The 17743-nt window shown below is 43.9% G+C and overlaps 1 protein-coding gene across 1 annotated transcript; it reads right to left on the bottom strand.

The window, feature by feature from the left end:
• Positions 1-1305: 1305 nt before the first annotated feature.
• On the bottom strand, positions 1306-17436 carry alpk3a (alpha-kinase 3a). Its single transcript, XM_076272628.1, has 16 exons — positions 17239-17436; positions 16640-16968; positions 15913-15951; positions 15034-15155; positions 14007-14124; positions 12749-13592; positions 12071-12712; positions 6187-8545; positions 5333-5480; positions 4406-4533; positions 3779-3814; positions 3418-3692; positions 2781-2869; positions 2327-2544; positions 2162-2210; positions 1306-1974 (listed from the first exon to the last, which is right to left on the bottom strand). Exons 2-16 carry the CDS (start codon positions 16771-16773, stop codon positions 1629-1631), a joined length of 5547 nt encoding a protein of 1848 aa, XP_076128743.1. The 5' UTR covers positions 16774-16968; positions 17239-17436; the 3' UTR covers positions 1306-1628.
• Between the last annotated feature and the right edge of the window lie 307 nt (positions 17437-17743).

Here is a 17743-nt window from a genome sequence, read left to right as displayed (position 1 = left end):
GTATGGATAATTTTGATGTCTCAGCAGACAAAAAGTTTTTGTGGGATGGGAGTTTACAAAGGATTTGAACGTTGAAACACTTGACACCTGTTTTGAATATACTACATGTGCAGTATGTTCACAAGTGAAAAGGTACCAAATGTATCAATCAGTGCCTTTATTTAGATATTGTACAGTATATGCTGTATACAAATGTAGTATGTATACAGCATATACTGTACAATATCTGAATAAATACAGATACAGATATACGCTACAGTATGTATTATTTATTTGATTTATTTAAGGGTGTGTGCATTGTGTTGTGAGCTGACCCTGGCTAACTCAATTTGTAAAAAAAAAAAAAAAATCTTTTAAAACTTCCCTTTTGGACAAAACAACAAATCAAACTGTATGTGATCATTCCACGGCTGTGCTATGGATGTGGGACAGCCAAAAATAGTTCCTAGGTTCACCAAGATGTTCACAACAGCTTTTGTTCAATCATATGACTACAAGCAGTTTTCTTATCACACTCTTCACTGAGTCGTCATGATAAGGCAGCATCAGGCTGCCTAATGACACAATTGAAAGAAAAAAAAACATTGTAAAATTTATATCAATACTGAGTAACACAAAGAAGAAATATGTGCCATTTTTAAGAATCTTATGCACTTTGGTTTTAAGGCACCAGATATCAACCTCAAGAGATAGCATTGTCCTTCCTGTAATGCACAGGAGATCAAACCATCTCTGTACAGTCAGAAACGCACAGGAGATCAAACCATCTCTGTACAGTCAGAAACGCACAGGAGATCAAACCATCTCTGTACTGTCAGTAACGCACAGGAGATCAAACCATCTCTGTAGAGATTAAACCATCTCTGTACTGTCAGTAACGCACAGAAGATCAAACCATCTCTGTGCTGTCAGTAACGGAATAAACTACAGCCTGAGCAGCAGAAAAAAAACAAACAAAAAAACCCCAGCAACTTCCCAGATAACGACTGACAGGCCGCCACACAAGCACAGTAATGTATCACCTCTCTCATTATATCACAGATGTGCAAAAGCCCTCCCCTGTGCCGGTTGTGATTGTACCTCACTATTTTTTTAAGCTCTGGCATATTACAAGTCAAAATGAAAAAAAAAAAGTTTTTGAAAAAATATATTTATATATGTATATTTCGCCCATCCATTGCCATCTGCGCTGTGCTGCTACATTTTGACATCTCAGGAGAGTGTGTTCAGAACCTTGTGCTCTGTCCCTGTGAACGGCCTCTGTGTGCTTCACAGAGAGGGGGGGGGGGGGATGGAGGTGGGTGGGGGCACACTTCGCTGGATGGCAATCGATAGTCTGCATAGCAATTCACAGTAGAACTTGTATAAGGGGTGGCAACGGTTGTTGACCCTCCTCTCACTCTCTATAATAGCCATCTCTTATTTACTTGTCTTTTCAAGATGGAAAGTCACACAGTGTCCATCGTATGTTAAGTCAAGGCCACAGTTGTGTGCAAACACCAGCATATGGCTTGCACCAATCTAGATATACAGTAGACGTCTGATGTTAACAGGACTAGGTAATTGTTTTAAGTCTAAGCAATTTTTTGCCTTTGTGGCTTTCCCCCTCACTGGCTTCCGTTACATCTCTACCTCAATCTGACCACTTTGGGGATTTCCACAGCCTTGTGTTTGGTGGAGGTGGCTGAACCATCGCCCGCCTCCCCAGCCTTCCTGACCACCTTCGGGCTGGATGTTATCCTTCTGACAGTCTGGGGACTGCCCGTCCCTTTTCTCTGCAGCTGTGGGCTGGACGAGCCTGCTTTGCGGTTCAGTAGGGGGCTCCTGGAGCCCTTCATCTTGCTGGGCTGCTGGAGCAGGTCCAAGGGCTTAAGTGGTCGCAGACCCATGAGTCCACAGTAGTAGTTGCACTGGTGCTGCGTGAGGAACTGCTCAAGCACCTTCGGAGAGGATTCCTCTGTGAGACCTTGATAGCTAGAACACAGACATACCTAAGTTAGCTTTGAATCGCAATTTCAAAAGGATTTATACTCAAAAGTCTGTGGCAAGTATGGCTCTTTGGTATGAATCCATTCTGAATCCTGTGTTCTGATTTCATGGTTGGTCCCAGTGCTCCCTGTCCCTAATCTACTCCCTGTTAAAATTCATCAGTGATACTAACCCTTTAGTCTTGGTGGCAATTCGTATGTTGGTGACTTTCATGTCAACTCCTGAATGAAAACAGAAACAAACCCAAAATAGTCATTAATGAGGCCTAAATTGGCATATCCATATAATACACTAAATGTATCAAACTACCAAACACTCTCTGGAACAGGACATTTACCTTCAAGCTGGGTAACCAGCAAGTTGCCGTTTGTCCACTGGTGAATCCAGTGCTGGAATGCGTTGCACTTCTGCTCAACTTCCGAGGTGTTTCTGGTGATCAGGCGGCCGGACGTGTCCATGAAGCAGTACCTAAGGTACGTTCCCTTCAGTTCGGCCTCCACAGTGGTGTATGGCACAGTGTTGGCTGGCCGGTACATCAGATGCACAGGATTCACTCTGTGCGTGGAAAGAGATTCATATTAACAGACAAATGGAGAACATCTAATAGTAACACTTTGTCTTTTTGCTCCAACAAGGGACATTTTTAAACATTCACTTCTAATTCAAGGCAGAGACTCAAACTAAGTCATAAATTAAGAGTACGTCAGGATTAGCCAAGCACTCTCCTTCTTGGAAGTATGTGGCAATCAACCCAATAAAAGTGTTCTGGAAATGTTGACTATGTTACTCACTCTAGTGCAGGGCCAAAGTTTTCAATCACCCTTGCCTCAGCAGCAAAGATTTTGCAGTACTCTCGGATTATGCTCTGCATTCTGCACAACTGCAAAGGACAAAAAAGATCTTGTTTGCTCAGATAATATGAAATCATATCAGCTCTGAGCATACAGTGGTTGAATAAACATGAGATATAAAATCTGACCATGCCCAATGTTGTATAAGTATAACTGCCAAGGAAAGAGACACCACCCTAAGATAATTATTTTAATGAGTCACGTATGGACAATAAATCTTGGGATAAGTCTTACTATCCCCCAGAAAAACAAAAAAAATCTGTGTTTGTTTTATGGCTTTAAGAGACGTGCCAGTGCACTTGCAGTAATATGATATAAGAATTCCCCTTTTGGTCAATATTCCATGCACTGCGTGCCCATTTAGTGCAAAGAGAAAACCCAATTTGTCAAAAAAAAAAAAAAATGGGTCATGGTCCTACCTACGACAACAACGTTACACAGTGAAACAACAGGCCATTCTCCTTATTGAAAGCCAGGGTGGCATCAAAATGAGTTTGAAGCCGCTATTTCAGGGTAAAAGAACGACATCATGTTGGTTCAAAGACAATAAAAACATCAGTGACAAAGTAACACACACCTGCTTGGTAGTCTCCAGGTTCTTCTCGATGAGTTGGCTCTCTTCTTTGGTCCCGTACGCGATGAAATTGCGCACCTTCGTGATGCAGGTGCTCCCTGACTCGAATATGGGGTCCATTCCATAGATGACCTTGACCCGACAGGCCTTGTGGGTGAAGCCCTCTCCAAGGTGCATCTCCTCGGTCATGATGCGGCCAAAGAACTTGTCTCCCCAGCCACCGGGATCTGCCAGGCCTTTGGTGAAGAGCAGTGGGGTCATCTCAATCTCTTCCCCAACTGCAGAGGCAGAGGACACAGGAGATGTTATAAGTATGTTTTGACAAGATCTGAGACTCTATTAACCACCGTAGACCCTTCCTTACCTTCTAATTCATCCCGCAAGAGAAACTCTGCCAGAACTGCATAAAAGAAAATAATTGAGAGATTAAGCACTGGTAAGCAAAAGAGAATATTAGCTAATACAAATATATGGAAACAGCAATCTGGATACTAAATGAGAGCACTTTATGGTCTTTTCAGTGCAATGAGTGAAGTCATGTATACTATGGGAATGAATTCTGAATTTAAAGGCATCCTATGCAGGGTTTTAACCTTAATGTAACAGTTGTAACAGCTTCAAAGTAATTTTGATGGTAAACAAACTAGCCTAGCCGTCTACAGAGAACCAACCTTGCAACTTGCTCTCAGCTGACCAGGAGAATGCCGAATTGGTTCAGGGCAATTGTGCAATAGCCTACTACTTGTATGAAATTGTGTAATATGACCTTGTCAGTCAACATGGCTCTAATATCTTTGCCAATTTGTAAACAAATTCTTCACATGCACTGTAAGGAGCCAGTAGCAAAAAAATAAAAGTAAGAAACCCGAAACGGCACTGGATACCTTTAAACATAACATCAGGACATCAGGATTTCACAAACAAACAAAACACGTGTAGCAAAATAGGACAATGTGACGGCAACACAAATCATTTGATGAATCTGAATTACTGTCAGTGCTGAGCAGGAAGTCGGTGGTGTCTGTGCCGAACTCGTTCTTGATGGTGCAAGCAAACACCCCACAGTCTCTGTTGGATGCCTGGACGATAGCCAATGCCACTTGGCTCTCATCTCCAGCACTAGGGAAGGGGAAAAAACATGGCAGCAACTTACCACAAGAGGGAGCTGCAATATAGTAAAGTTACATGGTTTAGTAACACAGCAATGGTATGGTGCATGTGTATTGTGTATGTATACATACATCCCTGCATCATGTATGTGTGAGTAAGAGAAGAAAAACGACAACGTTTGATGAGTCAAACTTACATTGGTGCAGCATTTGTCTTTTTCTCTATCTTTCTCTTTCCTTTTCACTCTCTTTCCCTCAGCCTCTCTCTCCTTCTCCCCCTCTCCGCCACCCGACCGTGCCAGCGTTATAGAAGTCGCTTCTCTGACGCAGAAGCCGGTGACACAGAATTAGACTTTAACGTTCTCTGGCGATGGCGAAATCAGCATCAGCTTACACTCTCTCTCCCTGTCTGGCCAGTGTCACCTCATTGAGTCACAGCTGCAGGGCCCATGGTCACAAGGCCTGGATAACTCTCAGGCAAGAATGAGACAGCAACATGGCTCCGGGATATTCCAAACGTTATAATTATATCCTGTTGATCTTCATCACATTTTACATTTTCATACATAGTGTCTGCTTAGTTGGGCATTCACTCCTCACGCTAATACCTTGACCAGTCAACTTACACGGGTGAAGGCATTGCCTTTTTTATTTAGAGGACAACTGACAGTTTGTTTCAAAGGTGGAGAGCATGTGGTTGCTAAATCCACTCTGAGGGCTAGGGGGTGTGGGTAGGGGTGTGTGTCACTGGCCTGGCTTCCTGACACATGCCTGGGGGTTAGGACCTGCAAGACCGCGTGTGGATTTACCTTCTTTTCACCTCCAGCAGTTCTACCTCGTCCCGGTACCACGTGATGGTTGAGTCGCTGAGGACGTTGAAGAACTGGCACCACAGCTTCAAGTGTCCAGTGGCATCTGAGAAGGGCTCTCCCCTGATCTTGCGAATAACCTGAGGAGCTGGTGAGAGACATTGAAGAGAAGGGGGCGGGGGGGGGGGGGGTGAGGTTGGGTTGGGCCAGAGTGGGGAGCGTTTGCAGGGTGTACCCCGACACGAGCAACAAGGTAAAGATATACTGTATACTTTCTAACGTTACCACTTCCACTCTGTCTAGCTTCTGTATTCATTCCTCCCGGTGCTGCAGCTACAGTGACTGTGCAGACACCTGTTGCTCGTGAACATCATCAGGGGCTCTTAAGGATAATGTTGAATTAACACACTTGTAAGAGATGTAAGAGCAAACTAGACCCTGCAGAAACAACTTCTTTAGCATTTTAATACAAAAAAAAATCTGTTTACTCTTGGATACTGTAGGCATACAAATAGTGGAAGTGGTTATAATTCAGCACTTTTCATAATGCTGTCTAACACTGTCTGCTTGTCTTGAGTGCCTCAAGTGCCCCAGATAGCATTCATAATTAGATATAGAGGACGCAGCACACATGCCTGTGTTAGTAGCAAGGTGCTAACAACAACAGGGTCACAGGCTAAATTCTTTAGGCGCATAGCATGAACATAAAATGAACACCTTACTTCAACTGCAAGTCATATAGGAAGTGAGTGTGTGACAAATGAATACCGGTAAATAGTGTAAATATGGATATAGGGGTATAATGAAGGGAATGGGAGTTCTGCTTTCTGTTGACGTTTTGTTACATTTCATACCTTTGAAGGGATCCAGCTTCTCAGCAGGTTTGGCTTCAGTCTTAACTGGTTCTGGTTCTTCTGGAGTCTCCTGCACTTTGGGGACCTCCAGGGTGGCCTTTCTGCGACTCAGTAAGGGCGACCGCCTCTCCATTGGCGGGGTCTGTTGTCCAGGGTGGGCCTGAAGGAATGCCGCTCTCCTAGCCTGACTGGGCGACATGTAAGGAGCCTCTTTCTTTCCCTGGGCGTCAGGTGACGCCGCACTGTCAGCCTCCTCCGCTTTGCTTTTGGAGAGGAAGATCTTGCGTCTGGCCCCCAAGGCCAGCTCCTCAGGGGTGGCGGCGGGGATGGGTGACGGGCTATCTTTCCGCCGCACCTTGGGGCTGCTCTCGCAGCTCAGGACAGACGAGGGCGTGCTTCCTCCACTGTTCTCCTCGCCTCGTCCCTCCGTGTCCACTGTTATGGCTGGTATGGACGTCACCGTAGGGCTGTCCGTCCCGAAGAGACCCTTCGCCATCAAGCGCCGCAGGCTCGAGGGGCTCATCATGGGAGGCAACTGGGCGGTCACACCAAGCTTCTCTACAACTTGTTTGTCTTTCTTAAGCCTGTCCACACTGACATCGGGCTCTTTGGGAACGTCCATCTTATCTGTGTCAGAGATGCTGATTTGTGGTGCTTTGACCTGGACAGTGGGAACAGGAAATATGGGCTCAGCCTCTGCAGGCTTTAGGGCGTTCAGTGGTGGTGCAGACACGCTTTCAGTTCGGGTCTGTTCTTCGGCATTGGAGACCTTCTCTGGAACTGCCACATAGTTCTCCTGATCAATGTTATTCTTCACTCCCCACAGAATTGCAGTCAAAGACTCCATCTCCCTCCCTTGCTTATCATTATTAACTTTGATCATTTCAGGGCTGTTATCAGCACATGTAATTGCTATGGGTGGTGGCTTTTTAGGAGGCTCTTCTTGTGGGGCAGTGGTTGAAGCAACATGGACAGTATTATCTCGTGCTTCATGTGAACTTGGCGTGACACTATCTGTTTTTGCATGGGTGATGATGGGAATGGAGGAGGAGTCTAATTTACTGCTTGTCTCAGCATGCTCTGTCTCTTTCTCCAAGCTCATCCTTTTACTCTCATGAGGTTGCACAACTTCCTGCGTGCCTCTCATGGGAGGGAGGACGCCTGCGTTTCCTGAGCTTTCTGGTGTGGGTGGAACCCCTACAGCCGTGGAAACAACCGTCGCACTGGGCTCAACTATCATCGGGTCTGATAACTGAGTTGCATCACCCCTCAATCCAGCCAAATGACGCGTTACCACAACAACTGGCTTTTTCTCCTCGGGTTCGGTTATCAGAATATTGATTGAAGGCATATTTACAGGTTGTTGGTCCTGTGTTTCCTCATTAGCACTGATCTTTATAACAGGGACGATAGTCAGTGGTGAACAAGGAACTTCAACATCAGGGACATTCCCTTCACTTAGTGTTTCCTCACTGATTGTTGAAGTGTCCTCTGGTAAACTGAGAACATTTCTATCTTCTTTAGTTTGCAGCTCTGAGGCTGGAGGAATTATGTCGGCCGTTGTCACCAGATAGTCTGGCCCCTCAGTGGCCTCCTCAGTGCACACTTCTGTCTCCATTTCTTCCACTTCCACCTTACTCTCAGTTGGAGAACTAACCAACTTCTGACCCTCAACAGCTCTACTTACATCCTTGCTAAGCTCTGCACTTGCCGCTGTCACCATCTCCTCTGAATTCCCTAGTGCATCACCCAATGGAGGAGATACACTGGAGACCTCCAACAGATCGCTCTTAGAATCAGAGATCTTTTCTTGAAATATCATCTCCACTTGTAACTTTTTCTCTGGCCCACTTGCTTCTGTTACCTTTTTTTCACTTTCCTCTACCTTCTCCTCAACTGCAGTAGATTCCTCCTCTTTTGTAGTTGTACAGATTTCTGAGACACTTCCTGTTATGGCGGTGTCGACATGTAACTCCTCTGACTCACTTGGCTCAGGTCCCTCTCCTGCAGGCAAGGTTGTGTCTGTTCGCTGGACTGTGAACTCACATTCCACCACAGCTTCATTCACACGCATTTCCTCCTTTTTCTCCGGTTCTGTTGCAATGGGAAGATCTGATATGGTCCCATGACTGTCTGTGCTCTCCAGGTTTACTGCCACCTGATCTGTCATGGAGGGCCCTGGGGTCTGCCCAGAGTGCCGGGAGGGGCCCTGTAAACTGAGCATATCTCTGCCGTCTCCTGTGACAGGTTCTGTGAAAAAGGCCTGATCTTCTTTATCACGCACCAGGACAGCTGTGGCATTCCCCTCCTGGACAGGACTCTCATACCTGCCTGATTGCACTGTCTGGTCATCTTTAGCCTGGGGGATACAAATAAGCAAGTACAAATGTTCAGAACAAAATGTAAACACATCAATGCTGCTTTGAACACCAGGAATACCTTTGTCAACTAAAAATATGACAGCGTTGTGTTGTGGATCATAATAAAGAATCACTGATGAACAGATGGTGTGTCATGATATTGCATCATTTTATACTCAGGGATACACAGGGCTCCATAATCACCTCGGTTATATTAAACACCATTTTTGTAACCGCCTCAAGTTTATCAGAGTAATTAATAATCATAGATCATAGATGCAGAGCTACAGCCCATGGGCAGAAAAAACTGACTGTATCATGTCTTTATGATCTGCAATGCATCAGTGTGGAGATGGTAAACCCTTCACCTTTGACCATTCTGAGTAGTTTTTAGCTCAGTGAAAGCTGACCTGAACACCAGTCCTCCAGAGTGTTTTATAAGCGGTGTTGCCCAGCAATAACTTACACTGATGAAATCATATAAAACATTTAGTGTTACAAATATGTCTAGGCACTCAAATTGGCTCGCATTCTTTGTGGTTTCTTACTCTTTTTAGTAATGAGTGATGGGTTTGTCATAGAAACATGAACATACAATTTTATGAACACTGGCCTGTCCCATGCCAAAACAAGTTAATATTTACAACCTGTCAATACTTTACAACCCCCCTATCAGGTGTAAGAAAAGCTGAACGATGTCACATGTGTGAGTTAAATCTAAATAAAAACAGTGTCTGGAGTTGTTTGTTTTAGTATGGGGTTTCAGGATCTGCACAAAACATTAACAAAACATGGCAATATAGAGAACTTCCTCTTTTTCTATAAAAAAGCATAATAAATGTATACTCTTTCTGTGATCTCTGCCCTGAACAAACAGATGAGGGGACAAAATGTGACAAGAAGTTCACCCTGCAATGGTAGTTATAAAACTAAAGATTAGACTGGAGACAACTGACGCTGGGCGAGCTGATTATCAGTAGGATATTTCCCATTCATTCACTTAGCTTCACATCATGGGTTTGGTGTGGCCCAATAGCATCCTGGGTCGGGTTGTGTGGGCAGAACCTATGTGGGCAGTATGCCGTGCCTTGAATTTTGACAGGGTGATTCTGTGTCCCTATGTTACATTTTAGTACTGAATTAATTGAGTATGTTTATTACATTTAGCACTGAACTAAGACTAGGATTTATTTGATTTAAGATTAATTAAAATGATAAAATAAGAAAAAATATGGAAATTCAGAACTATAGGTGTAGTATGTATTAAGATGCTTAAGGGACCTTCCTATAGATCTTTTTGAGCAAGTCTTGAGCTTGTCTTGCACTTGCGTAAGATTTACTTAATATTTCCCAATGTGTTTAATGCCTTCAAACTCTACTTATGACATGATACGGTTATATAACAAAACAGTATACTCTGGTATGAGACATGAGATACATTGTATATATACATTGACGATGGATATTTCAGCTGACTTGCCGCCCTGAGACTATATATCAGGACAGCCTCAATCAGAGTTCCCACACCCGACACTCCATGTGAGAGGTAACGCTCAGGCGGACAAGTGGCAGACTGAAGAGCGTCTTAGATAGAGGACGCACAGGACCCTCTCAATGCCTCTTTGTATGGCAAGGCTGCCGTCCAAGCTGATGAACAGATTTATTTTAAGACACAGGGAGTAGCTAGGAATCTGGACAATGTAAATTAGTTTCACAGCCATGCACAGACTTGTCTCCCAGAGTTTCTGCAATCTACTGACCACCACACATTATCAGCACAAACTCCTTGACCCAAGAAATACGGATCAAAATAGATCTATATGTGACCATTGCAAATCCCTTGCTGCCTGCTATGCCTCAGTCCAGAGACATGTCTATAAATGTGTTTTTACAACAGTACATGGTTCCTCTAATCTCCACTGGCAATGGAGCTGTCTCCTAACACAATGTGGAACCTGAGAGGACAATTGGTAGGTGATTAGTGAGCCCACGGATGTGGGCAGGTAGCCTGGTCCTCCCCCACTGCATTGTGTGGAATGACGCACTGAAACACATGCCCTCACCAGTCGAGATATGAAACGCAGCCAGACTGACTCATGCTCCCACTCCTTTGGCTGAGAGTTCTCTTAAAGGGCCGGCAAGTTAATTCAAAACCCTGGGAAAATACTTTTAAGCAGCTTTGTGGAGCTTACCAAATATATTTCTCTGATTTTTTTTCATATTGCTTTCCAGTTATGATTAGATTACAAATAATTCAAGCAATTATAATTATATCAGACTATTGTTAGAATTATAACATTCAGTATTTTCAAACTTATTTGTTGCTGTATTCCCCCTTCAAATCTAAACTCTGAATCTAGACTACAAGGTATCTATATCTTTATATAGGCTTTTTTCGTCCACCACCAATAAAATACAAACACACAGATATACACACATGAATGCTCAAAGATTCGGATTGGTCAAGCTTATTTTCCCTGTGCTCTGTACTAGCCTAAGCTATAGTGTGTGTTTAGGAGACATAATTGGTGTCGTCTTGGCCTGGCCCTAGTGGAATCAAACTGAAGTTTTGTCACAGAAATGTACCATCTATTAATAGGCATCGCTGGCTACACAGCAGGGCTCACTCTCTCTCTTATTTTATTTGTGTTAAAGTTGCATGTCAGCTGTAAAGGGCCCACCTTTCTTTTATGGAGGCTGTAGTCTCCATTGCCCAAATGTTCAGGTGATCTTACGTGGAGGTTGCTACACTGTACAACTGTGACAAATAAGCTGCTTACTGATAAACTAAGGCTGCACAATTAATTAATTTTTAAATTGAAAACGCAATTTGAACTAGTGCAATTAATTGTCCAGCTCGCAACTCTGTCCCAATGGGTAATCTGGACACAATCATGTTTGCATCATTCTCCATGTGTGACAGACAGTGAAGCTCACCTAACAGGAGTGCTGTGCTTCTCATGCACTAGGCACGCTCACCAATCAGAAGTGGGCCAACGAAATTTGAAATATTGACTTTCAAAAATTATATCAGAAATCAAATTGCAATCTGTCAGAAAAATCGCAATTAGATATTTTCCCCTGAATTGTGCAGCCCTTGGTGTTACCGATTTGCCCTTATTGTAATATAACTGATGTCAACTGTGAATGTGCAAGGCTTGCACCATTCATTGCTGTGCCAGGAAAGGTGTTGATGAAGCTATGATTCATGTTTTATCCGGCTGCGGTTACAGGCAAGCTGGGTATGACCCATATATGATTGCGTAGACCTTGAGTTTTAGAAAAGCGCTATACAAATGTAACTTATTATTATTATTATGATGGCCCATTTATAGTTTGGGCAGGCCAAGCTGACCATCCTCATCTCCCACAAATAAAAAAATGAAGGCCAAGATGTTGACATGACATCCTTGTTCAGGTAGAGGTGGTGTGCAATGGGCAATGGAGGCAATAGTTACCATTTAGCTGAATTTAAGAGGCTTGTGAAATGGACTGATGGACAAAAGCAAAGAAGGCCTACTCACCTGAGGTGTAGGCAGACTTGGAGGAGCAGGCTGAGGTGTAGGCAGACTTGGAGGAGCAGGCTGAGGTAGAGGTGGACTTGGAGATGCAGGCTGAGGTGTAGGTGGACTTGGAGGAGCAGGCTGAGGTGTAGATGGACTTGGAGGTGCAGGCTCCTCCTTGGCACTAGGGCCCACCTCGTCCTCCTTGGCCATCACATGCTCCTCTGTGAATGCCTCTGGTGGTATTTGGGGAGCTAGGGAGTGTTCCACTGTGTTTATCTCTGTTATTCCATAGCCGTTGTGCATCCTCAAGCTTTTTGGCAACTGTGGACTCCTTGAACCCTCAGCGATGTCCTTCACTGTTTGATCATTTGTGTTAATGGGTTGTTTGTCGACCTCCATTGCTGTGGCTTGTTCAGTAGGTGGATTGTAAGGATATGGATCTGGGGGTGCTGGAGGGTAGTCTCTGTCCCAGCTAGTTTCACTCGCACTGTGAGTCTCCTCAGGGGCCTCTTCCAACTTATTCTTGCCCCTCCCGAAGAAAATGTCCTTCAAAGAAGTTAGCACAGTGCTTAGAGCAGACTTCTGTTGGGGGTCCGAATTTGATTTCTTTGCTGATTGCTTGGATTCTGCTTTGCCAGCGGTTTTCTTGGCTTCCTCCATCTGGTTGGCCCTCTCTATCTCTTTGGCCCATTCTCTTTCTTTCTCTCTCTCCTTTTCGCATTGTCTCTCTTTCTCGCGTTCTCTCTCCTTTTCATGTTGTCTCTCTTTCTCGCGTTCTCTCTCCTTTTCATGTTGTTTCTCTTTCTCACGTTCTCTTTCATTCTCATGTTCAATTTCTTTTTCTTTCTCGTGTTGAGCTGCCACCTCCATGGGTGTCTGTGCCGACACCGAGCTTTGTTTGTCCTCGGTAGCCTGGGACTGTACTGACTGTGACAGGTACTGCGCCAGGCTCATGTCCTCCTCATTTGTATGATTCTCATTTCCGAGGACAGAATCTGTTTGGCCACTGTCGACCATTCCCTCATCAAAACCATTGGAAATCCTGATCTTCTTTTTCGCCAGTTTCTCTTTATTGGGCACCTTCACGGTGACAATCTCCACCGAGTTAGAAACATGATTGGCCCCCTGGTTGCCATTCTCTTGCACCACGTTTGAAGCCACCACGGTCTCCATGGCTTCTCCGTTGGTCTCCTCAGCAGGCGTCTCCGCTGGCACAGCCTCCATGCTTTCCTCGGCCGTCTCCTCGGCTTCCTGGGCCGAATCGGAGGAGTTGAGTGAGTCGGGTGTCCGGCGCTTCCTCATGATACGGTCCTGCGTGAGGATGTTTTGCTGCTCCTGCTGCGCGTTCTCTCTCTCGCGCCGGCGGCCCTCATCCATCTCCCTCCGCTTCAGCTCTGCCTTCTGTTTCAGCTTGGAGAAGAAGCGCTGGTGGATCTTGTACTCGCTCATGTCCCCCACCTCCAGCACACCCGAGCAGGACACGATCCCTTTACTGTTGCGAGCGGACGCCTGGTAGATGGCTGCGTCGTCCACCGTGCACCTGCAAACAAGCAGACAGACAAAGGACAGACAGGGGGAGCAGGGTTACCTATTTATCTGTGATTTAATTTCCTGGACTCCAGCTGACCCTCATTTTGATCTGGCTCAGAGTAGGAACCCAATGCCTGATCTGGACCATATGAGAGCCAGATAGTCACTAGAAATGGCACCTCTCTGGTGTGATTTATGTAGAAGGCAGAGAACAAACAACAACACTGGCTTCAATACTGAGGCAGGACAATATGTCTGCATTGCATTCAGTTCAATGAACAGAACTTTGATTACCAGATGTACTAGGCAGTTCAACAATTTATGTTTGGTGAAGGTTTGATTTCACGTAAGGTGACAGGAAGACTTAAGGAAGATTTAAGATTTAAGAATTTAATGTTGATGAGTAGGATATCTTGGTACTTACTTATAAATATGGAGCGTATGTGTTTTTCCATTGCGGAAGATTTCATACTTCGGAAGGCCGCAGTACCTGTCCAGTTCCACATCATCCCTATACCAGGTGAGCTCTGGGGCTGGATTACCTGGGTTAAGGTGGACCAATTACATTTACATTTACATTTACATTACTGAAACCAGCGTACAACCGACAGCAGCACAGTTAGCTCTAAATCTCAAACTGATGCATTTCAGTGATATATTCATATTATAAGATCATTCATATTATAAGATCTGTACACAAAACATAGTGAGTGGTTGGTGGGGTGCTAACAGTTAAGGATCTGGGCCACCAATAGACATAAATGTGAGTTCAATCAACGGTGAGCTTTCACCGTTGTGTCCCTGAGCAAGGCACTTAACCCCAAGTTGCTCTGGTTGTACACTCCCTGTGGTTAGTTCACTGTAAGTCGCTCTGGATAAAAGCATAAATAATGTAGTGTAGTGAACAATGAAAATGTTGCTCTGAGCACTGTCTGAATTTAGAGCCTTTATCATATCATTGTTTCCATGTCAAAAATATATGACCACCTCTAATTTTTTATCATTTTCTGCCACCATGTTTTAGCCTTAACCCTTTAGTTACCTTGCAAGTCATAGTCATCTGTAACTGAATGTCTCAAACACATAGCTCAGCCATGCATCACGTCGATAAAACAGTGAGCGTTTCAGCCTGTTGCATCATTAGCTTGTGCATGCTCACCACAAAGGCTGCAGAGAGTACATACCAGCCCCTACTAAGTGCTTGCTGACAGAAAAGAGAACGTGTATGTCTCCCTACATGGGCTCCAACTTCTCAACCAAGTCCTCCATCTATGTTGTCACTTCTTTCCCTTTCTTTAAAGACTGTCAAGTCATTAACCTAGAGTCATTAACCTAGAACAGCAGCACACTGCTGAAAAGTTCCATTAGCTTTCTCTCACATATTTTTATACCCTTTACAAAAGATATTCAATCGCAAACAAATAATGTACATGCCGCCCCCCCCCAAGTACCTGTTACTATGCAGGTGAATTTTACGTTGCAAGACTCGGACACCGCTTTGGATTTTATGGTTGTCTCAAAACATGGTTGTGTTTCCTCAGTCAGCTGAGACATCACAGTACAAAATGTACTCCTGGAAAGAGAGGGGGGGGAGAGAGAGAGAAAACACCCCTCGGTTGTCCCTTGAGTTGACCTTCAGCAGATTCAAACACCCATCTTACCCCCACTCCTACCAACCCCCTTCCCACCCCAACTCTTGCCATACAAACACAAACATACAGGACACACACACACACAGACACTCACACACTCATGCACATACATACTCAAACACAGAGATATACACACATGCACACACATACACACACACACACATACAGGCATGTATACATTAAAAAAAAAAGATCCTGTGGCTTTTCTGCTCAGAGTGGCATCAAATGTCAATTAATCAACTCCACGACATCAACAAGACTGTCAGGGCAAACATCAAAGCTGTCTCTCTTTTAGTATTATTATTATTATTATTATTGTTGCTGATGCTAGGAGACTCACAGAGGGGAAGACGAAGCTTTGGAGATGGTTAATTATTATGGCAGTGTAGGACAGAAAAAAACATTTTCCTATAACTCACTGTTCCCAATGGACATTGAGTCTTTGGTGAAGCAAGAAATTGCAGTCAATCACAATAATGTATGAATGCAAAAACAAACATAGAGACTATTGGCACAAAATTGCAGGTAAACTGTTTAGTTAAGAGCAGGTTTGTGTGTTTTTCTTTTAATTGTGCTGTCAATTACTAGAAAATATGTCAATCGCCAGGTTTCATAGTTAGGAGGAGTGGATCATATTAGTCTGGGATGGGATATTGTAAAAGTATGCTTTAACGTTACCTCGTTGGCCTGTAGTGAGAGTACCTGTGACGTGAATAGCTATTCAGGGAAGAGGCAAATCAAGAGGCAGCTTATCACACAAACCAGTGACTTGATTTCACTAACACATCCATGATAGCGGCATGTCATTCAAGCTTTGTATGAAACAGTTTTTGTAAAGTTCATATATCAAAGTATTTTCTATTTGAAGGAATCATGTCTTTTATGTTTGCTTTTGTGTTTTTTTAAGAGCATTCTTATTTTAAAAACATAAGAATGGCGTTTTTTTTTTGTAAGCAAGCATGATGCATGGAGTATTTGGTCTTATTTTTCTTTAATATATACTTTAATATTCTAAATTGGCCTATGTTGAAATTCTCACTCCATCCACATCGAGAGTTAATATCCAAGACACTGTAAGACCATGGACAAATTTAGAACAAACATAGGCCTACACAAAATCCCTTTTGTCAAAAAAACACTGCGTCAAAATATAATATCAGCTGGAAGTTGTACATTGTTTTAGCATAATATTTTGTATAAGTTGTAATAAGTTTTTCTTGTTGTCTATGCCAAAATCTAAACGGTATTTATGAGACTTGACTCACATTGTTTGTTTTACCGTTAATGTAGCCTATTACAATGACACTTATTAACCACAGACGTGCATAATGAACAATGCCATTTAAAGGTCACCTGGTGTGCAATTGGGCCAGTCTGAGGAATTGAGAGTAGCTGAACTACCTACCTGTTTTCTGGCCGGACATTGGAGAGGTAGTTGCGGCTTTCTGCGCGGCTACTGGGGGCAGAGTCTTCCTCGTTTAGACTGTTGGATCTCCCATTGCCGGAGTATGAGCGAGTCATAGGCCTCCGAGATGTCATAGTTCACAAAATAAAAGATAGGCCCACTGCAACAACACCACCCAAACGTTTAGATCCCAAACGCAGCACCAAAGTCTTTAGAGAGAGGCCGGATATTCTTCTGAACAATAAAAATCTTCTGTGTTAACAAAGTCCCAAATTGATTAAAAGCAATGGGGTTCTCTGCTGGGGTTTCGAGCCAAAGGGAGGTAGTCACTGTAAAAGGGAAATAAAATATACCACTATAATTTCATAGTAAAATGTAGTGAAGTGTAATTCTGTTGGTAACTAATGGCTCCTTTTGGAAAACCTGTTGCGCCTGGAGAAAGTTATAAATAGGTGTTGCTGTAAGGCTTAAGTGTTTTCCTTAGGCTACACTAAGGCTGGTCTTGGTGACAAAAAGTATTTTACATTTCTGACGTAGGTCTATTCTCTTAAAAGACACTGACATTGATGATTCCGAATAAAATATTCTGGAGAACTCACCGTCCGAGGGTTTTGCGTTGTCCTCCAGAGGCTGCCGTCCCGGTACCAAGGCACTGCAATTGTCAATCATAGGCAAGCATGTGGTGCTAGCAGGGCCCTATTTTTAGCAGGCCTACAAATAGGCACAAGTGCACATCACATTTTCCGAAACTAGACGTCTGTGCAACAACTTCAGAGGCCAAATCACGAACATTTTACCACCATTATCAAATCACCGACATAGTCTTTCCTATGTCAAGAAATTCTTTGAGAAACTAAGCCTGTAGGTCTGTACGACCAATGGTTCTATTTAGTAAGGTGTTCGTGTAGGCTGGACTATATGTCAGTATGTCATTAACTTAGGCCTGTTGCTTCATTCGGTGAGCCCTCCTGACAAACGTTAAGAGCGCAGTTACCCCATCACTGACAGCACCCCCCCCCCCCCCCCCCCCCCCACACACACACACACACACACACACACACACACACACACACACGTCCCCAGGACAGTCCGGCAGCTTGGCCG

Source organism: Alosa pseudoharengus, unplaced genomic scaffold (assembly GCF_046254945.1).
Source record: "Alosa pseudoharengus isolate Yale_2024_CS ecotype anadromous, Long Island Sound unplaced genomic scaffold, YU_APseudo_1.1 YU_APseudo_1.1_scf_10, whole genome shotgun sequence".
NCBI lineage: Eukaryota > Metazoa > Chordata > Actinopteri > Clupeiformes > Clupeidae > Alosa > Alosa pseudoharengus.
Note: the sequence above shows the minus strand (reverse complement) of the source record. Positions and strands in the feature narration are given on the sequence as shown.